General features: G+C 38.7%; 1 protein-coding gene across 1 annotated transcript in view; it reads right to left on the reverse strand.

The window, feature by feature from the left end:
* The window catches only part of afap1l1a (actin filament associated protein 1-like 1a), a 216,360-nt gene that overhangs the window by 41,703 nt on the left and 149,069 nt on the right, over positions 1 to 25,588 (reverse strand). Inside the window, exons 8-11 of the mRNA XM_060837094.1 lie at positions 20,477 to 20,656; positions 15,394 to 15,474; positions 12,248 to 12,341; positions 7,558 to 7,707 (exon numbers count right to left, since the gene is read on the reverse strand). Of these exons, the coding sequence (XP_060693077.1) occupies positions 7,558 to 7,707; positions 12,248 to 12,341; positions 15,394 to 15,474; positions 20,477 to 20,656 (505 nt within the window). The remainder of the gene's footprint in view (positions 1 to 7,557; positions 7,708 to 12,247; positions 12,342 to 15,393; positions 15,475 to 20,476; positions 20,657 to 25,588) is intronic.

Raw genomic sequence — 25,588 nt, forward strand, 5'->3', positions numbered from 1 at the left:
GGGCATTTCTATTAAGTTTTTTTTTAAAAAAAGCCAAGTACCACACCTTTAACAAACCTTTACTGCATCACAAACAATCTAAAATAAACAAAAGTCCAGTAGCAACGCATAAAATCCATTAATTCTACAACTAGCCTGAGAAATTGTTTTTGAAAAGAAATCACAATGGCTACAGAAATACTTTACAAGAATTAACTTCAGACACACAGATAAATCCACCAGTTGTTAACTCAATTACCTGAAACCTACACACACATCAAATAACAAAAAAAATTCCCACAGTTTATATCACAAGTTTGAAAATTATAGCATCATTATGAAAAAGGTCCATTCATCCACCTTCTGGCTTCACATTGCAGACAGTGCTACAATGGACCATATCTCCAAATCTTCACCTCATTTATCATGATTTTGATCTAGTTATTGGCTCTGTTTATAGTTGTTGCAGCAGAAATCCACTTAATTCTCTCAGAGAATTTTGGATCCCATTTTAGTAAATGACAACTCAAACACACAATTCAAAAAGACTAGTTCCTTCCAAATTATATGTTTGAACAATGGTTACTGATATCTTCAGTTATAACTATCAGGGACAATGGTCTACCCTCAATGTTGCTTTAAACTAGCCATGAAGTAGCAAAGAATGCCCTGATGATGGTGTTTTCCCATCTATCCTTCCTTTCATCTTCAAAACAAAGTGCCTACCCTGCACCCGTTCAGTGATAGAACTGAGGTTGGATAATTGAAATTAGAAATCCTCCTCACACCATTCTGTGGAGCTGCATTTCATGCCTGCGAGGTGCTACCAAGGTGAACAATAGTGTTGTTGCAAAACCACAGATAGATGCTAAATTTGTCTCAGACTTAACTTCATCACAATGAGCAGGAAAGGTTTATTACCCATACTAGCACCCTGTAGACTCAAGGGGCAAACTTGTTAAATGTTGCAACACAACTACTGCCCAATAAGAGGTACAGTGAAACCAACCAAATTTATTTTTATGTGCCATTATCCCAATCTGAATTGAAAAATTTGCGAAATGCAAAAGAACGATTGTGAATGAAAAGTAATAAGACCATAAGACATAGGAGTGGATGCAAGGCCATTCGGCCCATCAAGTCCACTCCTCCATTTAATCATGGTTGATGGGCGGTTCAATTCCACTTACCCACACTCTCCCCATATCCCTTAATTCCTTGCGAGATCAAGAATTTATCAATCTCTGCCTTCAAGACACCCAACGTCCCAGCCTCCACTGTGCTCCATGGCATTAAATTCCACAGGCCTACCACTCTCTGGGTGAAGACATGTTTCCACATTTCCATTCTAAATTTATCCCCGGTAATTTTAAGGCTGTGCTCACAAGTCTGAATCTCCCCGCCTTCCCAACTTTCAACCTTTGTAAGTCATGCATTACCTTGTAAGTTTTTATTAGATCTCCCCTCAACCTTCCAAACTCTAATGAATACAATCCTAGGATCCTCAGCCGATCATCACATGTTACGCCTACCATTCCAGGGATCATCCCTGTGAATCTCCGCTGGACACGCTCCAGTGCCAGTACGTCCTTCCAATGAAATATGGACAAAACTCTATTGCTTAAAAAAATGTAAACTCTAAACCGAATCAAGAGTCAAGATCCAGGTTTAACACCTGTGCACTTCAGTTTGCAGTTTTATCGGCTTCCCACTATAAGTTGTGCCGAAAAGAAACGTCACTGAGAAAAAAAATCTCAAAACAACCAAAGAAATCTGATTTATTCAAATCAGCTTCCAAAGCTTAGTCCAGGTAGTGGGGGAGGAGTTTTTTTTATTGTCCTGTCTCAAAACTTTAGAACTGTTAAGAGTTATATGAAACCACAGTAACTACCCTGCTGCAGTATAAATAAGTGAACTGATTTGTCAAACTGGAAAATCATTTTCAGATTAAAGACAACGAAAAAGAGGCACGTCATATTGTAATTAACATGGGCAGGATTTTCTTGCGGGTTTTAAGATCTTGCCATTCAGACCAGATGGGTTCCCAAGACTATTCATACTAATTGGCCAGCTTTGGGCTTACCATCAACTTTACCAACACCTTCCATCCCGACCTCAAATTCACCTGGACTGTCTCAGACTCCTCCCTCCCCTTCCTAGACCATTCCATTTCTATCTCGGGCGACCGACTCAACACAGACATCTACTATAAACCGACTGACTCCCACAGCTACCTGGACTACACCTCCTCCCACCCTGCCCCCTGTAAAAACACCATTCCATATTCCCAATTCCTTCGTCTCTGCCGCATCTGCTGCCAGGAGGACCAGTTCCAATACCGTACAGCCCAGATGGCCTCCTTCTTCAAGGACCGCAGATTCCCCCCAGACGTGATCGACGATGCCCTCCACCGCATCTCCTCCACTTCCTGCTCCTCTGCCCTTGAGCCCCGCTCCTCCAACCGCCACCAAGACAGAACCCCACTGGTTCTCACCTACCACCCCACCAACCTCCGTATACAGCGTATCATCCGCCGTCATTTCCGCCATCTCCAAACGGACCCCACCACCAGGGATATATTTCCCTCCCCTCCCCTATCAGCATTCCACAAAGACCACTCCCTTCATGACTCCCTCGTCAGGTCCACACCCCCCACCAACCCAACCTCCACTCCCGGCACCTTCCCCTGCAACCACAGGAAATGCAAAACTTGCACCCACACCTCCTCCCTTACTTTTCTCCAAAGCCCCAAGGGATCCTTCCATATCCGCCACAAATTCACCTGCACCTCCACACACATCATCTATTGCATCCGCTGCACCCGATGTGGCCTCCTCTATATTGGGGAGACGGGCCGCCTACTTGCGGAACGCTTCAGGGAACACCTCTGGGACACCCGGACCAACCAACCCAACCACCCCGTGGCTCAACACTTTTACTCCCCCTCCCACTCCACCGAGGACATGCAGGTCCTTGGACTCCTCCATCGGCAGAACATAACAACACGACGGTTGAAGGAAGAGCACCTCATCTTCCGCCTGGGAACCCTCCAACCACAAGGAATGAACTCAGATTTCTCCAGTTTCCTCATTTCCCCTCCCCCCACCTTGTCTCAGTTGATTCCCTCGAACTCAGCACCGCCCTCCTAACCTGCAATCTTCTTCCTGACCTCTCCGCCCTCACCCCCTCACCTTGACCTCCTTCCACCTATCACATCTCCATCGCCCCTCCCCCAAGTCCCTCCTCCCTACCTTTTATCTTAGCCTGCTGGACACACTCTCCTCATTCCTGATGAAGGGCTCTGGCCCGAAACGTCGAATTTCCTATTCCTTGGACACTGGTCCAGTCAGAAGGCTGAGAACCTTGAAGCCTCGGCCATCCAACTCAGAGAGGAGGCTGGTATTCAGGAATTTTGGATATTGAGGGGACACTTCAACATAGAGATGGTATCAGAGATTAGAAATAAAAAAATTAAAATCAAAAGCTTTGAAAAGGGTAGGCTGCTCCACTGGACACACTGGGGCCGTGAGTCATCTCCCTGCTCCATGGAGTCTCCAGTACCGACTGCTCCTTGTGTTAGCTAAAGGGAAACGTCTGCTCAAAAGTACTGGTCTCCCCATGGGGCGGCAGGAGGAGAGGGAATGGGAGAGCTGCCGTACTGCCAGCAAAACGTCAATGGGCTGGGAATCCCCAACATCAACCATCCAACCTCCCCACTGGGAGACTTCCTTGATAATGGGACTATGTTAGGAAATAGCTCTAACACAGCTCTCATTCCTCCCAACACTCGACCACATTCAGTCTCCCTGCCTGTCACCCTGGGATTGGAAAAGCCTGCACATGTAATCTGTTTATCCCTTCATCTTCAATCCAAAATACGTGCCTGAAATCCTAGGGTTGGAAAAGTCGTCACTTAAAAATATTGAGTGAACCTGGCTGGCATCAAAAGAGTGATGGGGAAGTGGTCAAACATAGTTTAATTATTTTTGAAAAAGTTTACACTAATGATTATTTTGACATCATCTCAGATGCTATAACATCTGACTGTGATTATTGCTACCCAGACAGTATCATCTGGCTCCCGTTATTCTGTTACAAATAAAAGATTACATTTGGTACAGTTTAAAAAAGGTCACTTGTTAATGGATATTATATATGCTAATATGGGTTGTAAAACTAGTTTTACTCACAATGTACACATCCTCAAAGCCCAGCATATTCACTATGTTTACTTGCATGTCAAATGGTTCCTGGCACCTTGTAAACCTTTCTTTACAGCCTGTCTTGAGCATTGCTGTCTTAATTATTCCCAGCATCCGTGTAACTTTTATTGAGATTGAAGCAGCAAAAGAGAAACATATTAGTTAGTCATGTGGTACAGGTGTCCTTGGCAAGTGTCTGGATGGTGGGAATTCATGATATCCACTGTACATATGGCAAACAGACTGAAATTCTGACCTTCGCTGGAACTCATACTCAAAACTCGAACTGTACTGGCATATGATTGAGTGTTTGTTGACTTAAAGCTGATTTTTCCTGGATGGTAATGGATTTAACAGCAATTGTATTACTGAAATTGTCTTGATTTCCAAAAAGTCAAATGCTCCTTTTAGGGTAGTGGAAAACAATAAGAATCTTTTTGTCCTTTTACTTTTCAGTTGAAATTGTCTTTATTCTTACCGAAAGGCTGTGTTTTCTAGATTCTTGTCCTTCATTCAAAATTTTTCTCCTTGCTATTTGCCTCACCATATTATCAAAAATGGGTTCTCTTCTCTAAACCTAGTTGGTGTGTAAGCCCAGTTATTCAGTTTCTGAATTGTTTTGCATGGTCAAGCACATCCTGGTTACTTATCACGAGGCCTGTATGGTACATTTCAGGGTGCTGGACACCATCACTTTGTGGAAACATTGGTTGTAAAGGACTCTTGACATATGGAGAATGCCCTACATCTATTTGCAGACCACACCATATGGGCAAATACCAAAGTGTAATAAATGGTATAACTCACTGATCATATAATACGAATTTGTTGGCAATCTCCTTGGTGCCTTAGCTGATAAATACAATATCTGGTGGGGTACTGAATTACAAAGCAGAAAGTACCCAGGATTCTTGCTAAGCCAATCCCAAACAGGAAAACAGAAATGGCATTACAATTGGTCACAACAGTGCAAAGAGCTGGTCTTTGAAATGAAAACATTTTGAAAATAATGACTTTGCCTAACAGCAACCTAGATGCAGTGGCAAATGCCACGGTTATAATATTTTTGAATTCTATTCTTCCCACAAGTTATCTGGCAAATAGTGACTTTTAAGTTTTGTGTTTTAACACAAAATTAATACATACATGTCTTAAAAGCCACAAACTTTTGGAATTGAAGAAAATAAGTATGGCTAAAGTCAGATTGTTAAAAGTTCAGCTAACCCCAATATTACCCGCCCATGTCTCATTAAGTCATGGTGGCCCATATTCATTCTGAGACCTGTAAGATTTCCGTTCTCGGAATCCACACCCTAAGATAAAGGAGTTACCAATTTTAATTCTTGATTGCCTACTGTTTAATCATTTTGTCAAAAGAGACAGAGAAAAGATGTCTGCAGCCAATAAACATTTAACCAGTAAACTACAACAAAGACCTGAGCTTGATGTGGCATGTAGAAAGGAAATAATTCATTTATTGCAATTAAAATTTCTATCAAAAAGGTATCACCACAACAAAAGATTTGTTTGTTTTGCCTCAACTGGACGGATAGGAATGCCTAAGATTTTCATTTACCCTTACTGATGGCAGTTTGTCTTCGGGTTTATTTTCTCTCTCAGGAGACTGCATGACTACAGGCATGAGTAAGACGAGTCATATTGTTTGAGGTATCATGAGCTGCTCTTTTCTTGTTTGTCATTTTCACATGATCATAAAACAGCAATGAAATTGGGATAGAAAGTGCATATGGTATTTTTCAAGGTATGAAATGAAAATTGATTGCAATTTTTGTTAGAAATGATTTATCTGTATTTTCATTAGCTGCCATAAGAAAAAGCAGCTGAATACTTTAAATCTGGTTTTGTCTCATGAAAACTTTTCTCATCCATCCATTGAAGGTTCAGAGCTATATCTATGGAAAGCATGCAATAGATACGATATCTCATAGCTGGGGCAGTGCATGGTTAGTTTGCTCCAGAGGTGAAATTTACAATTAGGTATTTTTCAGGAAAGGTACTCATTGGGGTTCATTTTGGGTTCATTTCAGAAGACAGTTTAGATCCAATCACATTACTGTGGTTCTGGGGTTTCAAGTATACCAGATCAGATAAGGATGGCAGATTTCCTTCCCTGAAGGACATTAGTAAACCTGATGGGCTTTTATGACAATTGACAGTTGGTACATGGTCGCTATCAGACCAATGTTTAATTCTGTATTTTTAAAATAGAACTTAAATTTCACCATTTACCACAAGAGATTCAAACCTATTTCTCCACAGCCTTAGCCTAGCTCTGTGATTACTAATCCAGTGACATTACAACAATGCCACCATCTGCGGCATCATCTTATTATACCTAACCTCACAACTTTTATATGCTATTTCCCCAGGCAGCAGAGAGAAATGTAGTGTCTATTCCCAATATGAAAGTCAGTGTAGTTTCCTTATGACTGCAGTTTGCTGGCCTCTTCTCTGGGCTTCCATCTTCACTAGCATTCCCTAACAGACACAGCCACCATCTGCATCCCCTACCCATGGAATCTGGCATCAACAAAGTCTCAACACATCAGCATGATACTTTTCCGACTCACCTATGATACAGTTCATCACTTCAATACTGCACTTTGGAATGACTTACATTGCAATGTGGTTGTCAGACCACTTTGTGCAGGAAAAGGCACCCACATGCACTAGAACAGGTTGCATCTTAGGGCTTTTAGCTCGTATTCTTGGTGCTCACTCACTACACGGATGTTCACAGCATCTCTAGAACATAGAAAATTAGAAAAGTACAGGACAGAGCAGGCCCTTCGGCCTACAATGTTATGCCGAGGATTAATCCTAACGCGAAATAAAATAACCTTACCTATGCATCCCTCAATTCACTGCTGTGCATGTGCATGTCCAGCAGACGCTTAAATGTCCCTCATGACTCTGCTCCTACCATCACCGCTGGTAACGCATTCCATGCATTCACAACTCTGTGCTTAAAGAACCTACCTCTGACCTCTGTCTTGCCTTGTCTTTCTGTACATTATCACTTCATTCACAACTTGAAGTCTCACAGTAATTCTGCCTTGCCTTTAATCACAGACACAAAACCAGGCAGCTTGTCACATTTCCCAGTAATGATCAGTCAAGAGGGTGGTCATGTTGCTGGACAGCATCTTGCAACATGTGCCAGCAGCTTAAGTGACAAATGTACTGCACGTACTTCAACTAAATAGCGATGACTCAAAGATGAGTATTTCTTAGTGTTATGACAAAACCGTACTATAAGCATGGCTGATATTTGGTCATACGACAACAGTTACCATCACGAATTTGCTGAAAATATTTATCGATCTAGGTAACATAAGGTGGGGCTAGTACTAACCACAGCATGGAATGTCCTCTTCTGTTGAAGAAGTCTGTTCTTCAGAAGTTTGCTTCTTCTTAGCCAAACTTATGATGCGTGTAATCTTCCTCCCTGCAGCCTTGCTAACTGTGCCTTTCAGTTCGGCTAAACCACTTCTCTTCCCTTTCACTAGATGATGATAAATAATAAAATCAGGTCACATTGATATACATGTCTTACATAAAAAGAAAGCTGCAATTTTGCTTGTGGAATGCTAAGGAGGGCTCTTGTGAGACAGAGAATAATTATTCAACAGATCATATCATTCTTCAGACTATGACATGTCTTTTACATCTGTTACAAAGCCTGGCTTGTATCAAGCAAAAGTTACTACTTTAAAGTGAAATAATAATTTGTGTATTTTATCTGGCTAATGTAAATAATGAACAGTTTGAAGATTTCAATGTGGTATTTAAAATACATCAGGCATACAAATAGGGAGGTGACAATATGTTAAAGGAGATTAATGAGTTTTGGGGTGTCTAATTTAAAATGTATAAGTAGGACAGAATGTTTACAAGATTCCTGACAGAAACATGAGTGGAGTTTTATGTTCTCCCTGATGGTGAGCTTTGTGGTGGAGAGGCCTTTAATCAAACAGCAGGGTGATGAGTGGTGATTCCATCTCTTTGTTGCTAATGCGCTAATTAAGTCTGTGACAGGACTGTCAGTGGATGGCCTATCTGCTGTGACACTAAATAAGTAGTATTCAACTAGCAGTATAAAAATGGAAAGAACTGTGGATACTGTAAATCAGAAACAAAAACAGAAGTAGCTGGAAAAGCTCAGCAGATCTGGCAGCACCTGTGAAGAGAAATCAGAGTTAATGTTTCAGGTCCATTCTGAGGACGTATCACCGATCCGAAATGTTAACTCTGATTTCTCTTCACAGATGCTGCCAGCCCTACTGAGCTTTTCCAGCAACTTCTGTCTTTGTTTCAACTAGCAGTAAGTAGGTGACTTGTAATGCTGGGACAGTGAAACAAAGGCAAGGGGTTTAGGGTAGTGCCTTGATTAAAGGCACTCAGTGCCCAACTGAGGAATCTGGCATTAGAAAGGGGCAAGTTGAGAGCCAGGTTTTCTCTGGTTGATGATGTCTGTCTCTGAAACCCTAGGACCCCACCTCCTTGTCATCACTCAGCTACATCTGGGTCCATCGTGTTCTTCCTGTACCTGAGGAGGGTGCGTTCCAAGACCTACAGCAGAAACCCGAAACTGCAGACAGCAGTGAACCCATTCATTTAAATGGGAAGCATGCCTTTCTGGCAGCCTCCTGGTCCCTAGTTCTGGATGGTTCCCTATAATATGTTCAGGCCACAGTAAACCGCAGGTAAGTAAAACCGTGGAAAACAATTCCACAGATACAGGGGTTGCCTTGTAATTCTGATCTAATAACTCAACAGAAAAAAAATTAATAGTCTATTTATTTTCATTTTATTTCATTTCAAATTTCTTCACTTACTGTTACTCTGATTGCTCTTGGCATTAAGCTATTTTTGATGTATCTTCCTTAAGGGTGCAAATAGTTATCTGAATTGCAGCCCAAGCCAATTCATGGCCCAAGCTGATGGTCTAACTGATGTCTTCTCTCAAGTTCACCTGCTTTAATGCAAACTTTCTCTTCTTTATAACTCAGGTTTCAATGGCCAATTCCTTCATCCACTCATTAGACTATCAAATAAATTAACCAATTTTTAGCCGATAATGGTCAGATTTCAAAAGCAAATGGCAATCAGGTTTGGAGACCATCAGTCTCCCCAGTTTCACTTGTGTAATGCCAGTTCACTCGATCCCACCCTTTGGGACCTGACCCATTTTGGGAGCAGTTGGTTCAGGGTCACATCACTGCCTTCAGGCAGGTAGCCAATTGAGGATGGTTGGGGCTGTTTGCATGATCCTGATCAGCCAACTGTGCCCTTTTTAAAAGCTGGCCCTTCATTAGAGAGTGCTTTATTAATGTCATAATTAGATTAGATTACTTACAGTGTGGAAACAGGCCCTTCGGCCCAACAAGTCCACACCGACCTGTCGAAGCGCAACCCACCCATACCCCTACATTTACCCCTTATCTAACACTATGGGCAATTTAGCATGGCCAATTCCAGCCATGTTTCCTACAATAAAATCTGTAAACAGTGAACCATCTCATTTAAAAAGTCCTCAATCAATAATTTGACTATTTCCCTTAGGAAATAAATTATAGTAATTGGCTTCTGAGGGATTTGGTGGAAACATTTTTTAGCGCCTAACTCAATACAATTAAGCCTGTCCTTCCATTGATGTGTAGGCATTCAGAACTAGAATTGAGCACAAGTTTCTCCTTGGTGAAACCAGACTCTCACTGAATTAAAGCTAATTTCCTCAGATGCCTGTACCTTTAGGTTAGTTACATGCTCAAGATTTCAACATAGTCATACACAGATTTGGGTATATATTTTGAAGCTTTTCTGAAGTTATTCGCATATCAGAAACAAAGCAAGTTTCAGAGAGATTTCCAACATTCTTTTCTATATCATTAAAAATTATAAATGCAAGGCTGAAACTTCCTTTTCTTGGCTCAGTGTCAGTTTTGTCAGGTTTGTTTTTCCCACTGCAAAGTCTGACAAAATCTCTCAACATATTTTGTCCAATGAGCCTCATTAGCCACCTAATTTTCTTATTGTGCCCCTCAACCTCATGGCAGTATTTGAAGAAGAGCGAGGAGCTCTCCCTCACCTTATCAAACAGACTAAAGATTAGATTAGATACCCTACAGTATGGAAACAGGCCCTTCAGCCCAACCAGTCTATACAGACTCTCCGAAGAGCAACCCAGCCACACCCATTCCCCTACCCTATATTTACCCCTGACTAATGCACCTAAAACTATGGGCAATTTAGCATGGCCAATTCACCTGACCTGCACATAGAGTCATAGAGATGTACAGCATGGAAACAGACCCTTCAGTCCAAAATGTCCATGTCGACCAAATATCCCAACCCAATCTAACCCCACCTGCCAGAAGCTGGCCCATATCCCTCCAAACCCTTCCTATTCATATACCCATCCAGATGCCTTTTACGTGTTTCAATTGTATGAGCCTCCACCACTTCCTCTGGCAACTCATTCTAAACATGTACCATCCTCTGCGTGAATAGAGTTGCCTCTTAGGTCTCTCTTATATCTTTCCCTTCTCACTCTAAACCTATGCCCTCTAGTTCTAGACTCCCCACCCCAGGGAAAAGACTGTCTACTTATCCAATCCATGCCCTTTAAGATTTTATAAACCTCTATAAGGTCACCCCTCAGCCACCGACGCTTCAATGAAAACAGTCCTAGCCTGTTCAGCTTCTCCCTATAACTCAAATCCTCCAACCCTGGCAACATCCATCTTTGGATTGTGGGACGAAATTGGATCACCTGGAGGAAACCCACACAGACACAGGGAGAATATGCAAACACCACACTGACAGTTGCCTGAGGTGAGATTTGAACCTTGTCCCGGGTGCTGTGAAGCAGCAGTGCTAACCACTAACTAGTCATTTGTCTCATTGCTGTTCTTAGGATGCTGTTGTGTACATTACAAGAGTGAAAGCATTTCAAAAGCAATTCAGTGTTCAGATGCCCAGAGCATGCAAAAGCGCAATATGAATGCCAACATCATTCTGTTATTCAGAAATTCCTTCCTGTTCTATAACTTCTAGCATGCTGAAAGAACTTCAGAAGTTTTTTTGTTGTTACTAATGACATAGGAGTTCAGGAGAGAATTCAATGTTGTGTTCATGCTGTGCTCAGAGCTATATTTCAAAAACCTGATATGAAAGCTGCCAATTTTCTGTGTTTATATATTTTACTTTGAATATCTCTCCTGTGTGATCGCATTACCATTTTTTAATATATGCATGTGCTCATACATGTTGAGTGTCTGCAGATCAGACCTACTGATATCAACCCATTGTAAAAGATAAGCGTTATCGCTTCAATGTTCACATGTTAAAGTGGTATGCACCTTTGAGTTTAGATGACAGCTGACCCAAGATTCATTGTATACTATACAAATTATATTAAAATGCAATGTAAACAAGGATTTGATCTATTCAACTTCTAAAAATATTATAAGTAAACAGTTGGAATTTGTGTACAAGTTGCTTATTAATACTTGGGTTCATTTGCAATAAATTATCACATCCATATTTTAATCTCATTGCTTTATATATTTCAAATCAAAATAAACATCTATCTCTTTGAAATTCTAAAAGTATATTTTCCCTCCAAGTTTTATTTTATCAGATTGGAGCAGAAGATTTAGTAATGTGAATAACATTAATTACTTCAAACTGACACAAAGTGGGCTTTCTCAGTTTAAGTATATGAGTATAAGTATATGGATACATGAGAAAGGGCAGTTAAAGACCATTTGCTTGTCACAGTCTAACTTCTCCAAGTCTCATCCTACTTACTCATTCAGCCTGGGAGAGGTGAATCAATCTTAAGTCAAATTAAGAAAAAAAAGACTTTAGTGCTTTGTCGTATGCCCTAAGGCAATATTTTAATTCTTATTTTGAAACACCTCATTCACATTGATGGAATAATGGGAATGTTACTTTCAGAGTTTGCTTCAGAAAAGACTACTGGAACTGGAAACCAGGCAGTAGAAAACAATTGTTTATTTTGCAACGTAATGACTTACCATGTTCTCTACTTTCTCTGCCATTAAGTGGAGATCCGTTCTCCCCTATCACTGCACTCTCAGCGTCTGAAGTCTGTTTTTCATTTGATAATCTCTGTAGAAAGGCATGGAAACCAAGATTAATCTTCTGTTTTTACAATACTAGGAAGCCTTACTCTTGTTTCCCAGACATCTGCCTCAAGGTACATGATGTGAATGGGATAAAAGCAAGAACAGCAATTCCCACAATGAGGCTGAAATTCTGGTCTTTGCTAACTCTGACAAAATTATAGTGAGATGTTACTCTTTATATTTGTTTACTTTTTCATTAAAGTTGGTGCAAAAATATTTTGGCTTTGAAAGGCATCTTCTTGATGGATTTTCTTATAGATGCTATCTGAAAGTTTTACATTCTGTTCATAAAACATCTGAAGATTTCCATTTAGCAAAATCTTTATCTTATGTATACTTATGGCTCATATGTGGTTACCATATGTTTCAGCATTATGCAAATATGTGAAGATATAATCACTCATATTCACCTTTCTGGGGAACAATACATGCAGCAGATGACTTTTGCTGGCAGTATTTTCTAACATTACCTCATAGTTAGCATTATGTTAGAGTTAGTAATTTAAGATTTAACGGGAACAGCTGTTGAAGCCTTATCTTCTGTGTACTGATTAGTATTCTGACAGCAATGAGAAAGTTCTGGTCAAAGCCAAAGTTAAAAAGAAAGCATGCTTAAGAACCTTAATTGACCCTATTTACATGAAATCATTATATGGTCAAAATCTACTGCCAACTCATTCACTGAGAGGCAATAACAGAGCGTGATTTATTTACTATTTAGCTAATAGACATGTATAAAAGACTTCAAATAAAAAGAAAGTGACAACAGATTAGTTGAAAGAAATATCTGTTCCTAGTTATACCATACCAAGAAATCTACAAACTTTCTGATAGTGCATTAGACTAATTTCATTGGAGCAAAGGTTAATCATTTATACAGGTGCATATGCATCAAGGAATGATAACTGTCGATGCAATAAATGCATTGTCAGAATAAAATTAACCAAAACCAGTTAAATGTGAATTGATACACTTTCGATTCATTAGCAAGAACAAGAAAGCAACATTTTGGACTGACTATTTTCAGATGTTTCAATTAGATTAGTTTTCTGTGATTATCATATTTAGTTAAATATACTTTCTCTAAACAAATTAAATATTTCTTCCATTTTCACTCATCATGTTACATATATCTTGGTGCAGTTTCCCAGTTAAAGAAAACGAGAAAATAATTTGTTTCCTGATTTCTGCCAATACATGGAATGTGAGGAATGTACTCAACAGCTTTTGTTTTCTCTCCTCTTCATCCTTCTCTTGTTCAATGAAGGTTAAAAAGTATGCTGTGGCAAAGAATTCACTGCCACTTCTTCATTGGTAGAGTCCCTATCTCTAGGCCAGAAGGCCCATGTTCAAGTCCCATTTGCTCCAAAAATATGTAATAACATTTCTGAACAGGTTGATTTAGAATAAAAAAATTCACCATATGTTTACCATCATCATCCTTCTGATATTGTGTCCATTTGGGTCTTATGTAGCATTAGTAGCAATTCAAACATAAAGTCAAGCCTGACTTCTTTTCTTTGTTTTTCTTATGTCTAAAAGTGTTATCACACACACCCAAACAGCTTTCTTCCAATCACCAAATCACCCATTGTACTTTTCACCTATTGTCCACCACCAGTAAGAGACTTCCTGTGTTTCTAATTACTCAAATTTTTTTATATTAAGGAAAACACAGGCCACCAAAAGTGAGGTGAGGAAGAGGATAGGTAGGGGGAGCTCAATCAAAATGGAGTTGGAACAGGAAAACTAAACTTGACTCTTTTTTTCTAAATCAATCTTTTCAGAGATGTTATTACACATCTTTGGAACAGATGGGACTTGAAATCAGGCCTTCTGTGGTAGGGACACAATCAAGGTACCACAAGATCCCTCAAAAAGAAAAACAAACCTGACATCGTATTTTAATCAGAATATGTGCTTAATGCTGTATATATTTTCTAATCAAACTGTTCAGAGATGGTATTACACACTGCTGGCGAAGGTGGGACTTGAACCCCAACCCCCTAGCTCAGAGACAGGGATGCTACCTGAAGAAATACCTGACGCTATCCTTAGCTTAATTCCTCACAAATGGACTTTCTATAGGGGTCAGTAGAAAACAATCAAGAGCAATAATAACAGTTGATCTTTTTAACCCTCAAACAAGGCTGAAATAACGTACCTCATGCATATCAAATGCCAAGATAGATATCTCAGATTGCTTATACTACATAGTGCATCTCTACAGATTCATTTGGGCACTATATTAGCCCAGACTTTCCAATGGCCAGATATGATATGGAGATGCCAATGTTGGACTGGGGTGGACAAAGTCAGAATCACACACCATCAGGTTACAGTCCAAAAGGTACATCTAAAAGCATGAACTTTTGGCGCACTGCTCCTTGGTCATGTGAATCTTCACATTTGAGTCTATGGGATGAATTTGCATTTGCAGATACATTCCATTTTGTTCAAAAAGCACACAGTCTGTAGGCTATTAAATGTGACATTTAATAAATTCCTGCTTTGGAAATAAAACCAGTCTGATTCAAGATTGAGATACAGACAGATTCTGACCTCACACCTTTAATGCATTGTCTGAGCTGAGATGTTACCTTTTTTATATACTGATAAAGCCTTAAGTTATCTCAGGGCTGTGACTTGAAAGAAGTTCCAGGATTTACATGTTAATGTTTCGAAACCTGCATTCCCATTCTAAGTCATTGAAGATTTAATAGCAATCTAGATTTGTCTAATACATCACATCAGCTGTATGACGCATTAATCTTTTATGTATAAATTCTGTGTCCCATGTATGAAGAAGCAGCACTCTGAAAGCTTGTACATCCAAATAAATCTGTTGGCCTATAACGTAGTGTTGTGTGATTTTTAACTTTGTCCACCCCAGTACAACATGAGCACCTTCACATCATTGTCAACATAGTCCAGTTTACTTTTAACTAATATCTTCAGAATGAAATAGATCTGAACTTCAGTTGTCTATCATTAAGCATAAAAATAATTTAAATTCAAACCTATCATGCATTTACCTTTTCCAATTCTAATTTTGGTAGAAGTGGTGATGTCGATCCCTCAGTTCCACTGCACTGACTGCATATTTCCCTAATGATCTAGAGAAATAAAAGCAAAGCACATGAAACTTGGAAGTCAGTAATCTGTTTTACATCTCACATGTGTTTAACTTCCACTGAAGTCAAACAAAAGTTTCTCTCAAACTAATGTCATTGATGTTGAGGCACTTACTGGCAGCAAATGTAGCATAAAATCAATATATCTTGCTGCATAAATTAGCAAAGCATATTAACTAAAATAAATGAGGGCCAATTTGGTGCACAAAGTCAAGCTTAGAACAGAACTTTGAGAATGCAGTGAGGAAAGAGCAAAGAAACTGCAAAAGGCATCAAGGATCAAACTTCTGGATTAGGGAGAAGTTGATGAGTGTACGATACAAGGAATTAGCATATTGGTGGTGAAGGGATGGATTATGCAATTGGGAGAGCTTAGAGAGCAACATATTTTTGACTTAAATGCAAACTATATTTGTACAAGTTGCAAATCTATATGTCAGTCAAGTTGGAGTTTTCATTCACGTTTCCTTTGGTGACCTAGGTCAGTAGACTGTCTATGGTCAGATCAGCTGAGGTTACATCTGGCCTTGTCGTTCCGCTTAAAGCATTTTTCTGAAGATTTAACACTGAAATCCATGTGTGAAACAATGCAAGGAAACTGCAGTATGATTTTGCAGTAAAGTATACAGCCCTAGAGTGGGATCAAACCATCTCGATGGGGAGATAAGGTTTTCCTGACTAAAATAATCCAATACTCTGATTCCCTCTGAGAAGCTGTGAATGATCAGCAGAAAAAACAAAGTGGAAAATTCAAAAGGATCAGATATCAGACAGAAGTAGTTAGAATTATGATCCACACCAATAAAAACAAAATTCACTCCAGAAGGGGTGTCTATTTTCTTTCTCAGCTTCCCTAAGCTATAATTCAAGACTGACGTAAACAAAACCTAATGCATTCAATCCTTTAAACTTGCTCCAGCATTCTGAAGATTATCTATGGAAATACTGAGAGATTTAGTTAGAATGTGGTAGTGCACACTCACATGCAAGTGACATCATTATTCTTTTGACCCTTTTCGACTGTTTCCTTTATTATGATTGCTAATGCCATTAAGCAGTACTTATATTCTTAGTCATCAAAGAAGTGTCGTGTGTGGAGAACTTTTCTGAATTAGATTTAGTTTGCTGTCTATAGTTTCAATTAATGAAATATGATTTCTTCAAAGAGACTCCCTTAGGTTACGGTTTAAAATACTGCAGTTACAGGGGAATAGAATCAATCTTCTACATATATTTACAAGATGATTTAATTTAATTTGAAAACCTTGAATTAAGATGTCACAAGTAATCTTTTGTTACATTATACTATGATTTATTTTATTAGAAAGGACCCCTTCCTTCATGTTCTGAACAAGTTGCCAGTCTTGTAATTTAAGTAATGAATATATCCTTAGAGAGCAATTTCAATGTACATTTAATTTTTTTCAGATGATGTGCTTGACATCTGTTTGAATTAGAGAAAATTATTACTGTAATACAGAGGTCTTGTGGCACCATGGGTGCCTCTGACCCAGAAGTGTTACCCTAAGGCCTGACGGCCAACAAAGGTTAATTCCGTGGTGCAGCAAACCTGGTTGAGTATCAACTTGTAAATCCTTCTAAAACACATCAATGGTAGGTGATAAGAGTGGGAGAGACTCCTGGCCAGCCAATATAATGTTCGAGGTGAAAGTGAGGTCTGCAGATGCTGGAGATCAGAGCTGAAAATGTGTTGCTGGAAAAGCGCAGCAGGTCTGAAGAAGGGCTTATGCCTGAAACGTCAAATCTCCTGTTCCTTTGATGCTGCCTGACCTGCTGAGCTTTTCCAGCAACACATTTTCAGCCAATATAATGAACAGCAAATTGGAGCGTCACTATCCATAGCAGCAGACTACAACAGGCATATAGAAGTGTGCTTTGCAATAGCAACGTAGATTCAATGAATGATCTCTAACACCTTCACTACTCTAATGGATAACAACTTACATTTTCTCTAGAGGCCTTTAATACAATAAAACATCCAAAGATAATTTGTAGGAGCATTTTAAAATACAACGATAATGAACTGCGTGAGATATTAAGTCAAATGTCCAAAGCTTGATCAAAGAGATAAGATTTATGCAGCATCTTGAAGGAAGAAAATGAAACAGAGACAGGCAGAGAGGTGCAGAGGGGGAATTTCAGACTTTGGGGCCAATTTCAGACTTTGGGGCCAATACAACTAAAGGTGCAGCACCATTAAGGAATAATTAAAATTCAGATCATCAAGAGGCTCGAATTAGATGAATGTGAGATTATCCGAGGATTGTGAGGCTGGAGAAGCTTATTGAGATAAGCAGCGATGAAGCCACTGAAGATTTTCAAAACAAGGTTGAGAAATTTAAAGTGAAAAACCACACAACACCAGGTTATAGTCCAACATGTTTATTTTGAAGCTCTAGCTTTCAGAGCGTTGCTCATTCATCAGGTGGTCGTGGAATATTTAAATTTAAAATCCAAATTTAAAGTCAGTAATATTATTGAATGAAGTCAATGTTGGTCAGAGAGCACTGGGGTGATGGTGAATGGGACTTGGTGCAAATTTAGACATAGATGAAAAGCTTTAGGATAATCTCAAATATAGGACAGGTCAGTCATGCATACACTGAAATAATTAGGTCTGGAGTTAACAAAGACATGAATGAGGATAGGGCCAGTAGTAATGTTGGCAAAGTGGCAGAGACTGTGGCAAAGTTGGGTGACTTTATGGTTGTGTAAATAAATTGGCTTGATGATGGGAATGTGTGATTGCTAATTCATCTTAAAGTCTGACTGTTCAAATTCAATCATTGTTATCCATTCTGTTCTAAACACCTTTTTTTATTTCAAATGTTTATGAAAGAATTGATATGATTGTGCAGTTAGGATGAATGGACAATATTAAATGTATTGCAATAGATCAATTGACTGATATTTGTGGATATATGGTTAACTTATTTCCTTAATATTTGTCTGCCCACTTTTTTTTTAAAGCATTTTTCTCTTCATTTGTTCATGGGCTGTGAGTGATGATCAGCATTTATTGTCTATCCCTCATTGTCCTGGAGAAGGATATGGTGAGCTACCTTCTTGTAATTTAAGTAATGAATATATCCACAGTAGCTACTCCCATAGTGCTGTTTGGAACGGAGTTCTAGGTTTTTGACTTAGTGATAGAGAAGGAATGGTGACATAGTTCCAATTCAATGTGAAACTTGGAGGATAACTTGTAGGTAGTAGTGTTCCTATGCATTGCAGCCCTTATGATTTAGCTACGTAGCTCTTGGAAGGTGTTTAAAGGAAGTCTAGAGGAGTTGCTACAAATCATCTTGTAGGTGATACACACTGTAGCCAGAATGTGTTAGTGGTGAAAGGGGTGAATGTTGAAGGTGGTTTGTGGGGTCCCAATCAAGCAGGCTACTTAGTCTTGGATAGTGTCAAGAAAATTGAGTGTTGTTGGAGCTCCTGTCATCTGAACAAGGGAATATTATTCCATCACACTTCTGACTTGCAACTTCTATATAGTGGACAGGCATTGGGGAGCCAGAAGGTGAGTTACTCAACGCACAATTCCTAGCCTCTGGTCTACTCTTGTAATCACAATGCTTATATGACCAGTCCTATTCAATTTCTGATCAATGGTGACCACCAGGATGTTGACAAAACAGGATCCAAAGATGGTAATGTTGTTGAACATCAAGGGGAGATGGTTAGATTTATTTTAGATGGCAATTGTCAGGCAGTTGCTTTGTAAGAGTCATACTTCCCCATTTATCAGCACAAGCTTGGATATTGTCCAGGCCTTGTTACATTTGAACCCGAGCTTCTTCAGTATCTAAGGGGTCGTGAATGATGCTTAGCATTGTACAATCATGAAAAAAAATACAATCCTGATTTTATGATGGAGAGAAGTTCATTGATGAAGCAGTTAAGATGGTGAGACCTAACTCCTTTGAGGAACTCCTGTAATGATGTCCTGGGGCTGAGATGATTGACTTGCAACAACCATCTTCCTATTTGCCAGGTACACCTCCAACCATTGGAGAGATCTCCCCAGCCCCACTCTGATTCCCGTCAACTCCAGTTTTGGTAGGGTTCGTTGATGTCACAATTGGTCAATGCATTTTTGATGTCATGGGCAGTCACTGTGACTTCACCTCTGGAATTCAGCTTTTTAATCCATGTTTGGATCAAGGCTGTAATGTAGTCAGAAGTGAGATGACAGTGGCAGAACACAAACTGAGCAACAGCGAGCAGGTTATTCTTGAGGAAATGACACTAGGTAGCCCTGTCGGTGTTTCCTTCCTTCATTTTACTGATGATGGAGAGTGAATGTTAGGGCGATATGGGGTTGGGTTAGATTTATCCTGTTTTTTAATGAACAAAATATAACTAGGCAATTTTCCATGTTGCATTTAGTGCAACTGAACTGGAGAGGTCAGTCAGGGACATGGTTAGTTCTGGAGTGATATACATTTTGTAAATTTTCTTCTGACATTTAGTGGTGCATTAGTGTAATCATTTTCATTTATTAAAAATAGTCTGATCAAATTGGCACTTTGAACATTTAAAATTAGTTGAAATGCCAGCATCATAAAGGACAGTGTAAGCAATTGTGATTTATTCCAGTGGAGTGATCTGCAGTGATGAAGGAAGCAATGGGACTAATGAAATGAGTCTACAATCTCTTTTCTTTGGCTAATAAATTGTTTCAAATTCTTCACTTCCAAATAAAACATCTGCAGCTCTTAAACAGTGAACAAATCAGCTGGAAGCAACCTTGTATTTGTGCCTCCAGCAGATGTTCTGCGAGCTTATCAGAACCAAAAATGTAGCAGCAATTTTGACATGATCGTATGATCCAGAAAAATATTGTTTCAAACTTCAAAATTTACAAAACATGCGGGAATATTTTGCACAATGGTGTCCTACAAAAACCTTGGTATTCATGGTTTGTATTGCACATATTATAAATTACTACCAGTACCTTTAACCATTCCTCTGCTTGCTCTTTGCTTTGTACAGCTAATACTAGTGCCTCTGTTCCTGGTTGAGAGAACCTTAGTTCATGTTTTTTGCGTCGACCATCTTTGGGCACATAAATAACATTGCACACATTGAGTGGTAACTCCATATGAGGCTGATGGTCTTTGGAGCTCTTGTAACACTAAGAAAAAGAGAAATACATATTTATTTTGCTTTAATTTGCAGGAAAACTCCAATAGAAAGCAACTTATTTTTCCTCATTAAAGAAAAACCAGTAAGTTTCTGGAGTACTGTGTACAGTTCTGGTCACCCTGTTATAGGAAGGAGTTTATTAAGCTGGAGAGGGTTAAATTTTTATTTTACCAGGATGCTGCCTGGAATGGAAGGTTTGAGTTATAGGAAGATGCTAGATAGTCTGAAACTTTTTTTCACTGGAGCGTAGGAGGTTCAGGGATGACCTTATCGAGGTTTTTAAAATCATGAGCAGTATAGATAAGTGAATGGCAGGTGTCTTTTTCCTATGTGAGTGAATTCGAGACTAAGGGACATATTTTTATGGTGAGAGGAGAAGATTTATAAAGGATATGAAGGGCAACATTTTTACCCAGTGTGGTTCCTGTGTGGAACACAATTCCAGAGGAAGTGTTAGATGTGGGTACAACTTTTAGATGTTTACAATGTTTAGGAGACATTTGGATAATTATATGAATAAGAAAGATTTGGAGGGATAGGGGCCAAGTGTAGACAGGTGGGACTAGTTTAGTTTGAGATTATGGTCAGCATGGACAGGTTGGACCAAAGGGTCTGTGCAACTCTATAACTTAGCAGACCTGGCAGCACTTGTGAACTGACAAAGAGAGTTAACATTTCAAGTCCCGTAATCCTTTGTGAATTCTGAAAAACGGTTATTGCACTTGTTAACTCTTTCTTTTTTACATAGTTCTGCCAGACCTGTTGAGTTTCTCCAGAAATTTTCAATTTTGTTTGTTTCAGATCCCCAATATCTGCTGTTCTTTGTCTTATTTTAGTTTTTCTCAATCACTGCTTTTAAGCTAAAACTCATTGAAAAGTATGAGGCAGATTTTCAGTTGTGAGATGGGAAGCTTGTGGCAGGAAACCTCTTGATTTAGTAGATCCATCTCTTAATGCAGTTCTTTTTACCTTCAGGGATTGAAGCATGGTCAATTTAGTCCCACCTCCTCCAGATGTCGTCAAATGGCATCCATAGAGGCAGGTCATTGGTGACATGGTTTTGTTGAAGATTCGTCTCAATCTTTTGATGCATTTGCCAACTTGTATAAAAGGCAGATTGGCCTTCTAGCATATCTACCCATTCACTTATATGCACCCATCCCCATAACACAAAGCCACCATCATACCCCCTCAAACCTTTCAGGCCACTTCCATAGCTTTGTATTAACCCTGAGCAAGCTTCCAAAGCTATGTAGAAATGAAAAAAAAGTTAAATTTCTGATGATCTAAGAGAATGATCACACTCATTCATGAATGCAATTTAAAGAATGTAAATCCTAACAAGTGCTCATTCTATTGTAAAAACAAACAACAAATTTCTCTTTGGTGACCATTTCAAACACAATCAATCCTTTAATAGTTTTTTTTTAAAAGGTGTCAACAAAATGAATCTCCAGCTCAGATAATTGGATTTGAAACTCAGACAAGTATTCAGAATGGGCACAGCTAAAATAACAATCCTTTGGAAAACACAGCAATAAAGTCCACTGAAACTCAGGAATGCATAGCTTCAGCAGCCAGTGTCGACTTATTCAGTTTGTGCTGGTTATCTTGTACACTTGTAATTAGTAAATACATCTAACTCATTCTTGCATCTCATTAATCTTCTCAATCGGGATTTATGAAAATAAAGCTGAAACAAACTTTCCAGCAACAGACATCTATTAAAACAGTTCTTTAGCACCCTATGAATAACAGAATCTCATTAATCTGTAGACTGGATCTGTAGCCAAACTATCCATACCTGAAACTGCCTTGTGTATTAAAAATTACAAATGTAATTTTTAGCATTAGGCCAAAAACCGAAATCATCACGATTATCATCATTGGAGATGATACTCTTCTATATGTATATTACTTTATAAATGTTCTCAAAATTCAATTGAGATTTCTGCATGTTTTCAGACTGATAGCTTTAATTACAATCAATAAAACTATATGTTGAAATAAACAGCTGTGTTAAGCCTGTATTTAAGAGTATAACAGCACAATTACCTCATACCATTCATGTCATTTCAAGAGAAGCCAGGGCTACAGACTAAATACAGCATTGTTCACTAAGTGCATAAATCATGCTGTAGTGTCAGAATGGAGTATAAACTAGTGAAAAATTATAAACTAAAATTATAAACTGTCTTTGGTTCGTAAACTGAATGAATTTAAATTTTTTTTGCTGTATCAACTAAAGTTAAGGAAAATATCATTTGCTCATAGAAGCATGTTCTAATCAGATTCAAATTATGAAACAAATTCATTTTCTGAATACTGTTTGCACTGCTTCAAATTGTTTAGACTGAAAACTTGATTGGCTTACATGTGTAGTCATTTTTTGTTCCATTTTCCCTTTGAAGCACTACACCATATTAGCTAATGGGTTTTTTTAACATGAATATATTGGTTGAAATTTGTTCATTAAAGGTTTGCTAACAACAGATCTTCCAAAATTGTCCTTTTGTAAGGTTAGCACAATGGACTATTTAAAGTTAGAAATTCACAATGTCATAGAGTCAAACCACATGGAAACAGATCCTTCGGTCCAACCAGTCCATGCTGAACATAATCCCAAATTAAACTAGTCCCACCTGTCTGCTCCTGGTCCACATTCCTCCCAACCTTACTTATTCGTGTTATTTTTCCAAACATCTTATAAATGTAATAATTGTACCCACATCCACCACTTCCCCAGGAAGTTCATTCTGCACATGAACTACCCTCTGTGTGAAAAAATGGCCTTTTACGCCTTTCTTTAAATCTCTCCTCTCGCCTTGAAAATGTGTCCCCGGTCTTGAAATTCCACTCTTATGGAAAAGTCAATAAGTAGACAGCAGGTTTGCATTCCAGCCCACCTGCATTCTGATCTTACATTATGTGTTGCAGGAATATATACTGGAAGCTCATTGAAGAAGTGTTCTTGAACAGAATTAAACCAGAAGTTTATGGTGCATTAGAAAAATATATTCTTAATTGTCATCAAAGAAATTAAGGTGTATTAAAGTTTCATTATGGTGAACCTATATTTTGTTATGAAAATTAATCCAGTTTGGTCTTAACTGGCAAAGAATAGAACAATCTCAGAAATGTCACAGGATAATGTGGGAAACAGAGTATCACTCTGAAGGGGTACATACAACTCTGAGACACGTTTAGGAAAATATTTTGCAATAAAGTCGAGAAAGTTTTATTCTACACTTTACATATTATATAGGTATATATATAATGTTAGAATAAGAGCTGCATCCACGTATAACTCAAGTGACAAATCAGTATTGTGAACCTGTTATAGCCGTACCAGATAGTCTCAAGTACTGCCCACTACACAATTCCTCATCAGTATTTCCTCTACAGCATAACTATGTGTTTTCCTGTATCTATGTCAACTGAAACATGGTGAACCAATCCATTGAGCTGGATTTTCATCTTCAAGGAAGGTAGTGAAAATTGGGAAAATTCCTGAAATGTGCAAGCTGCAGTCAAGCTAGTTGACCCCAGAAGGATTTCAGAGATAGCCATAAGGGCTTCTGTGCTGTGGGATTTCATCACAGTTATAACAAAATAATAAAGCCCACCTGACTTCACCCATCACACCCCACACACTCTTCATTCCTCATCCATACCAACTCATGCTGTGCCACAGTCTTTTATCCTATCCAAGGCAAGCTATACCACTTATATATTGATACGCCCATTGTATAAAACCAATGATTCCTACATTGACAAAGGGATATGTTTAAAATGTTATTTAAAATATAATTTATACCTTTCCAGTGTCTTAAAAAAGCTTCTTTAATAATATTAATCATATACATCCTTTAAAATATCAATAACAGAAACTGAAAGCACTTGCACCTGATTTACCTTGTGTAAGTAAGCATCATGCAATTGATAGAACAGATCACAGTCAGAGCTGTCAATCTAGCAATGTTTTCTCTAAAGCTGAGCTGTTTCAACAGTCTAGTGATGTGTGGGCTGTCAGCCAAGCCTCAATGTATTCCTATAAAAAGTGAGGTCTGCAGATGCTGGAGATCAGAGCTGAAAATGTGTTGCTGGTTAAATGATTCCTGATGAAGGGCTCTGGTCCGAAACGTCGAATTTCCTGTTCCTTGAATGCTGCCTAACCTGCTGTGCTTTAACCAGCAACACATTTTCAGCTCTCAATGTATTCTTAACAGAGTTTCTGCTATTAGTACTTTAAAGGGTTTGGATGATTGACCATTTTATTATCTTGTAGTGAAAAGACACTTTTAAGGTATTGAAAAGTTATGATTGAAAGACACATTTAAAAGCTTTTAAACAAATCATATTGTTATTGTAGGGTTCATTGGTTATGTCAGGTTACTGAATGGGCACTGAAGTCCTATAGCTTGATTTTTGGGGTATGAAGGGTCATGATTGCTAGATGTGGTGACATAGTTCTATATAAGGTGACATGAGAAAGACATGTTAAGCTTACCTTTCAAAGGCTTCTATTATTCAGAATATGGATCATGGCACTTTGAGGTTCTGTGAACCTCAAGTCCTTTAAAAGTTTGGCCCAACTCCATGAAAATTGCTGACAACTAGACCATGCGTATTTCTTCAATGGAGCTTATGCGGCTGAGAGCCTGCAACCTGAACCAGCCTACATATTTAAGTAGAATTTCCAGGAATGTGGTCAGAAATCCTGGAATTAAATCCTGACTGCGATTTTCATACTTCTAATGAATCTCACTGACTCCGTGAAAATCCAGCCTATTATTATCATTGTATCATCAACAGTTCCTTGTTTATGCTAACAAATTCAGATGTTCAGAAAGTGCATGTTTTAAAACTATGAATTCTTGACAGTTGTTGGTTTATGAATTGATTTAAATTTGAAAATAGA

Source organism: Hemiscyllium ocellatum, chromosome 16 (genome assembly GCF_020745735.1).
Source record: "Hemiscyllium ocellatum isolate sHemOce1 chromosome 16, sHemOce1.pat.X.cur, whole genome shotgun sequence".
NCBI classification, from domain to species: domain Eukaryota; kingdom Metazoa; phylum Chordata; class Chondrichthyes; order Orectolobiformes; family Hemiscylliidae; genus Hemiscyllium; species Hemiscyllium ocellatum.